Source organism: Bombina bombina, chromosome 6, assembly GCF_027579735.1.
Source record: "Bombina bombina isolate aBomBom1 chromosome 6, aBomBom1.pri, whole genome shotgun sequence".
In the NCBI taxonomy this organism is placed as follows: Eukaryota; Metazoa; Chordata; class Amphibia; order Anura; family Bombinatoridae; genus Bombina; species Bombina bombina.
The window spans coordinates 649,641,404-649,648,903 of NC_069504.1; the positions used below are offsets into that span (position 1 = coordinate 649,641,404).

General features: G+C 36.3%; 1 protein-coding gene across 1 annotated transcript in view; it reads left to right on the top strand.

Annotated features, from left to right (window-relative positions):
* Positions 1–7,500, top strand: part of ZNF710 (zinc finger protein 710) — a 125,331-nt gene that overhangs the window by 100,249 nt on the left and 17,582 nt on the right. The window contains exon 2 of the mRNA XM_053717688.1: positions 6,797–7,500. This exon is cut by the window's right edge and continues 784 nt beyond it. Within this exon, the coding sequence (XP_053573663.1) occupies positions 6,815–7,500 (686 nt within the window). The 5' untranslated portion in view covers positions 6,797–6,814. The remainder of the gene's footprint in view (positions 1–6,796) is intronic.

The window sequence follows — 7,500 nt, forward strand, 5'->3', positions numbered from 1 at the left end:
AAAATTGTATTCTCTACCTGAATCATGAAAGAAAAATTTTGGGTTCAGTGTCACTTTAATATATTTGGTAAAGGGGCAGAACCCCACTTTTCCTACTGTGTCTTTAATTTAATTTATAAGTTTGATTTATTTATTTTATGTTACTATGTTTAAAATATAAGGGCTATGAGGTTTTGACACTTATAGATTAATTTTTCAACCAAACAGTTCCTATCATATAACTTCACCTACTTTACAATTTTATAAATTTTGTACATTTTACAGCCAATTCAGGGCTTGTTCTGCAATATTCTATGTAATACTTAGACACAAATAGACAGCAAAATACCAAACAAAATGTTCAGGCTACAGAACGACCTACCCAAAACGTAGAAGAATACAGAATCTGGGCATCTTGTTCTTTATAGTAGTGTCTATTACATGCAGTTATATGAAAATGAGTGTATACTGTCCCTTTAAGACATGGTTCAGGCTGCTGTAATTAGAACTATAGAAACTACAATACTTGGCTTACTGGAAAGAATAAAAAAGTATGGTGGGACAGACTTTAATGGATTGACTGGAAAGGGCTAGATACATTTAAAGGGACACAAAACCCAATTTTTCTTTCCTGAATCAGATAGAGCATATCATTTTAGGCAAGTTTCTAATTTACTCCTATTATCACGTTTTCTTCATTCTATTGCTTTCTTTATTTGAAAAGGCAGTAATGTAAGCTTAAAGGGACACTGTAGTCTGAAAAAAATGTATCATACAATTATAATAATACCAAAATAAATACATTTATAATGCCCTTCATGTTTCAAGTACTTATCGTTTATCAGATATTTGTCCCAGAATTGTTTATCCTTTCCAAACCCACTCCGTTGCTAGCTGTTATCGTTTTCCAATCCGTGCTGAGAACCCAGGTTCCAAGATGGCGAGCGTTAACCGATGTGCATGCGCAATATACCGCAACGTCATTGAATACGTCTCCCTCTTCAGATCGGTTCTGGAATATTAGTACGTTTGGATTCAGAAGGATCAATCACGCACACGCTACAGAAAAAATCAAATTGCGCATGCGCAATGCTACGCAATAGATCTTTAATTATATGCGAAAAGTAAACTTCTTATTGGTTGATGTTTTGGGACATGTACTGCCCATATTGGAGGGCGGGATAGAGTGACGTCATAAAAGAATAATAAAAATTGATTATGTGGCGTTATGCAGCTTCGTTTTTGGATTACAGTAGGTCAATTTAATATATATATATATATATATATATATATATTTCTAAATGTGGGTTTAGTTTGGGAATTAAAAATGAAAATGTATTAATCCTTTAAGAGCCGGCCCATTTTTGGTTCAGAACCTGGGTAGCGCTTGCTGATTGGTGGCTACATTTCTCTGGAATGAATGGTCGGAGTCGGAGCTCTTATAGGTTGCTAGAAAATTCCTATGTTGCCCCCCCCCCCCATCATCATGAGACATCTCCATTATCATGAGACACACAGGCACATTTTTCTTCACCAGACTGCTACAGTTGTTTAAAAATCAGCTTTAAAATGCTCTGACCAATCTAAGCAGCTGGGTTTCAACTGTCATCAAAATTAGTTTGGCTTGAATTGTCTTCAGTTCCTATATTCTTTCATTTGGCTTTATTTAAACTTTTATTCTGCTGTGGTAAAATAAATTTTGGTAAACTACGATTTGTCATTGATGTAAATTTTGGTTCTGATGCATGCTGTCTCATCAGAAGTGTCATAAACTTCAAACATTCCTCCATGTTATTTTCATATCAAGCAATATTCTTCTGACCCACTATGATTAGCAATTATCCAGGGATCATCTGCGGAATGCTGTATTCTTTGCCTCTAGATCCTTTTTCCATTACACCAGTTATTTTTCAGTGGAATTCCTTAGCCACTATACAAGATTGTCTTATAATTAAAGCAGTGCTTAATGTTCCAGACCCTTTGAAAATTAATATGAGCAACTATTACTCTATATAAGAAAGCTCTTTCAACCATCTAACATTAACACTGGGAGGCAGTGAAAGCAATATTTAGATCATGCTACTTATTACCATAACTGAACTCTGCAATCTGCCCTAAAGGCCCTGTAGCCCCTTAAAATAGAGAATGGAACAACCATATTATAGAGAGTGCTGCTTTGAAGCAGGAGGTAGAAGTTGTCATGGAACTCTTAAGTTTTCGGCCATGCATTTAAGAATTATAGACTTCAGATCTGTAATGTTTAAAATGTGCTCTTTTTAAACATTATGCTGCCAAAGTAACCTGTGAGGTTGGAGAACACCTAGATTTATCAAAGGCTAGGCGAACTCTGTATGTTCTTCGCCTGTAACTGCGCCCCAGCTCGCCTCCGGAGAGGCGCACATGTGCGCCTAAATTTATAAAAAAAAATAGACGTAACTTTGCGCAGGCGAGCTGGGGCGTAGTAATAATAAATTGCCCCTGTCGGGAACAGCATTTACTCCCTATTTACTCCCTATAAATATTTGCGCCGCTATGATTTGATTATTAAAAAAACGTTTTTTAGGTAACTAATTAGCTAATATTTATATTACACAATGTTTCTGTGCTGTTTGCGCCATAAGTTGACACAAAAATGAATATATCAATATATCGATATATACATATAAAACTTTTAGTACCATATGCGCCTGTGGAAGCGCAAATTACTGGGAATAACAGTATCTTCTTTGCGCTGAACTTTTGAAAAATTAGTTGAAAGAGTAAAGTACTGCATCACAAGATGTAAAAGCATGTATTATAATAGTGTTAGACTCAGTCTGTATGGCGAAATATACAACACGCAGTTACAGCCGGAATTATCGGTGCAAAGCAATGATGAATAAGCAACTGGGCGTACTTGTAGGTCGGGCTGTTAAATTACGCCTATTACTAATGGATATTGGTGCACTCGGGAGCGCGCCTGTGCGCCTAGGCGAATGCAAGTGAAGTGCGAAGAAGTTTCTTTCAGATTTGCGCAATTATAGGCGCAGAGTGCTTTGATAAATATGAGGATCCGTTTGTATGCGTTATTTTGGACGATATTAGAGGAGAATGGCTTTGATAAATCTAGCCCTGAGTCTTTGCTCAAACATAGCAAATGATTGTTTTGCAAAAAAACCTATAAATCTCAATATTGCTGAAATATTTTAATGAGCAACTTTAATATGTATAATCAAGTATGTGTTTAGCATTTTTTTTATAAATAAACAAAACTGCAGATGTTAACTATTTGTTACACTCCTATCTTTTTGTGTGGGCCACAATGGCAACTTACATGGTGTGCTCCTTAATTGTTTTAAAGGGACAGTCTACACCAGAATTGTTATTGTTTAAAAAGATAGATAATCCCTTTATACCCATTTCCTAGTTTTGCATAACCAAGACTGTTATAATAATATACTTTTTATCTCTGTGATTATCTTGTATCTAAGCCTCTGCAAACTGCTCTCTTATTTCAGTTCTTTTGACAGACATCCATTTTAGCCAATCAATGCTGGCTCCCTGGAACTCAACGTGTGTGAGCACAGTGTTATCTATATGACACACATGAACTAACACCCTCTAGTGGTGAAAAACTGTCATAATGCCCTGAGAGAAGAAGCAGCTTTCAAGGGCTTAGAAATTAGCATATGAACCTCCTAGGTTTAGCTTTCAACTAAGAATACCAAGAGAACAAAGCACAATGGGTGATAAACGTAAACTGGAAAATTGTTTAAAATTACATTCTCTATCTGAATCATGAAAGTTTATTTTGGACTAGACTGTCCCTTTAACTAATAACCCAATAACAAAAAAACATGCTTTGTTAACCATAAACTGCCATGGTGTTAAAAGAGTTTATTTTGACTTTATATCCCTTTAATCACGTACGCACGCTTATGTATAACCTATTTGAGTGAATTTTACTAGTCTTTACTTAGCATCTTCGTTTAACACACCTCAAATCGTTAAATGGTATATATAGTCAATTATAGTAGATATGTGTGTGTTTTGTCAGGGAAGAAAAGTCACTAGTCCCCTTTTTTCAATGAAGTGAATCATTTCTGAGGCATTAATACAATTTTAATGCCCTTTTAAGGTTATAGACTTGAAAATAAAATAAATTTATTTACTGGTTTATATTTTAACTCTTTAAATACGACTTGTCATACTTCTGGGGGCGGGTTCTGCTCCACTGAGAAACACTGTGACCTCCTTCACCTTATTCAATAAGGAGGCTCACCTTTATCACAGGCCTCGCTTACTGTACTCAGTAAAACATTATAAGACCATGCAGAAGTGCTTGGGGTTATCTCAGCCCCTACATCACTTACCAGGACATGAGATGTGGGTTCTTGAGTGCCTGGAATATATAGGTATTTGGTGGTCTTATGGCAATGAGTCAACAGTAAAACTGCTGTTTTGCCTAAGGGGGAGGGTGTAGTCCCTATCTCCATCCTTGTTTGGCATAGAGGGGCAAATTAAAAGCTCTCCTTTTAAATTAGGGTTTACTTGGTGAGAATCGGGGATCAGGTCATGTGACTGTCATGACAACTACTGATAGACACATTTTAAAACTTTAATCTTCAAGCCTGTGTTATTTTACCTATACGTTTTTCATTTGTAGAATTGAGTTACAGTATAGGCCCCACAATACAGTTTAGTTAAAACAGTATTTATTGTGAATATTTTAAACTAATTTTATTATTATTATTATTATTATTATTATTATATGTTTGCAATCAACTAGACAACAACACTATCACTGTATAATTTGTGAGTGGGTTATCTGGCATCTGATCTATTTATTGAGCTCCCATGTACCCATGCACATTAGGGCAAGCCTAGACTTTGTCTTGTGTAAATGTTCATTGAGGGATTTAGGTGGTAATTTACATGTATATTATCTGGTTTGTTGACGTAGCATGAAATGGAACCCCGAAGGCCAGCCATTGTCCTTAAATGGATACTGAACACTTTAAGATTTTAACTACACATTCTATATAATTAAAGGACAGGTATATTTGTCCAAAGCTGTCATCATGCGCAGTAGAGACCGCGCAAGGATAAACATAACTGGCCGTAACGAAGGATCAGTCAGTGAGGATCCGACAGCAGAGAGGGTGGGCGTGACGGGGGTGCGGTCGGGCGGGAACGCTGCACCGCAGAAAATGTGTACACGGGCTTTAGGACTAGTGATTAATAATTTTATATTACAAACAACTTTGCAATATATATTCATTATTTATTTAGTCCCTTTTTCCTGTGTTTTAACTTTGAAAATTGTGGGCTTTTCAGTTCCTAGGTTCCCGTTATCAAATTTCTTCTGCTGAGGACTATTAGGGGCAGATAAAGTTTTCAAACAATGGCTATATGGAATATAGCAATGTTTATGGGAGTTTAAACCCTGTTTAAATAGTTACTTTAACATTGCTGTATTCCACAGCCATTGTTTGCAAACTTTAGCTGTGTCTAAATGTCCTCAGCAGAATAGATTAAATACGAGAATTCTAGATTCCAACATGGTGTATTAGTTTATAGAAATACAATTTTATATTAATTTCTTTAATACACACAATTATACAAACACACACATACGTATGTATAGTTTATGTGTGTGTAAGAATTAGGGACCTCTGCTTCATGTTTTCTGTATTTAAAGGGACATAATACTTATATGCTAAATCACTTGAAAATTATGCAGCATAACTGTAAATAGCTGACAGGAAAATATCACCTGAACATCTCTGTAAAAAAAAAAGATATTTTACCTCAAAATTTCCTCAGCTCACCAGAGTAAGTACTCTGTAAAAAGTTATCTTTCAGTTATTGCCCAGCTGCAGGTTTTTTTTGTTTTTGTTTTTTAAAAAAGAAAGAAATTAACAGCCACCATTCCACATCAGCAGTGCTGAGGTCATGAACTGTTTTACTGTGATCTCATGAGATTTCATAGTAAACTTGAGTAGTAGATGAGGCTCACTCCCTTGACGGTCCCGGGACAGGCATACTGATTTGCTGCTTAAAGTCCTTTACAATGGGGTGGGAATACTTAGGACATTTTGAGGTAAAATATCTTTCTCTTTTTACAAAGAGATGTTCAGGTGATATTTTCTAGTCCGCTTTTTACAGCTATGCTGCATCACTTTCAAGTATTTCGACATTTGGGTATCACTATCTTGTCCCTTTAGATGTTATTTAGTTCCTAATGCTTTACAAGATTTTAATAGCCATACTCTACCCACCATTTGCTTTATTTGGAGAAGCCATTCAGGAATTGTTACTGGAGTAGGCAAGGCTAACTACAGTTGTTTAAGCACAATATTCATTGTTTTGCATGTTTTTTTTTAACCAGATAATCTCTGCCGAAGCCAATTTACTGACAATTATGTGGCAGGGTTAGGCTTTTGAAGCGTACTATGTGCCCTTCCGTGTGTTGGAATTTGAAAAGTCTTAATTTTCAGCTTTAATTAACAGTAAAATAGGCAAAATTAATTATAAAAGTATATAGTTGTTGTTGTTGTATTACTTAGAATTTAAACATTTTATATCAAAATCTCAAGGTGTTTACTTGGGCTTCTGATACAGTGGGAAGGCTAGGTATCTTATAACGACAATGAACTTCATGGCAATTTGCATAACAATTAATTGTATAGAATCACACGTTATAAATGCATAAGTTAAAAAAAAAAAGTTATTTAAACCATCAGATGGAAATGTGTCAAGTATTTAAGCATTTACTATTTTATTTTCACATGAAATTCATATGGTTTACTAATATGTATCTTCCTTTTTTTTGCAGGGGAGGCTCAGTATCTTGATGGTATGTAAGATGGAACGGTTTGCTGACTTTGGCACACAGACTGATGCAGTAGTTGTGCTTTCTTTAGCACAAGCAGCCGTTTTAGGTCTTGTGTCTGAAAATGAACTGTTTGGAGCCACTATCAGTCCAAGTGGTTTCTTTCCAGCTTCCAGGAGTGAGTTTTCTGAAAACGGACCTATTGAGGCTGAGCAACCAGAAGGGGAGCCTTACTTGAATTCAGGAGGTCGAGTGGCAGATGAACCCCATGAGGATGAAGCATTGGACTCTGAAAAACACACAAGAAGGAAGAAACGTCCACCAGTTCGACTGCTCCCAAAAATAAAATACGAGAAAACGGAAGATAATGAATTAGAGGAAGAACAGGTCTACCAAGTCACTGTGGAAGCAAATAATGAACAGCAGGAACCTCATGAAAAACTATCATCAGATTCTGCACCACAGGCAGGGGAAAACACTGTACAAAGCAGTACTGTAAAAATGATAGATCTCAGCACATTTCGCAGAAGGCCAAGGAGGCTGCGGCACTTACGTGAAAGGCAGCGTCATGAAGCAGACTCTGATTATAGACCTATTTTACAACATTCCATCCCAAACCCATACCCCGTTCCCCCTGTACCAATGATTCCAGCCAATGCCAGTTTGGACAATATGCAAAGGCAATGTGGATTTGGCCCCTGTTTGCT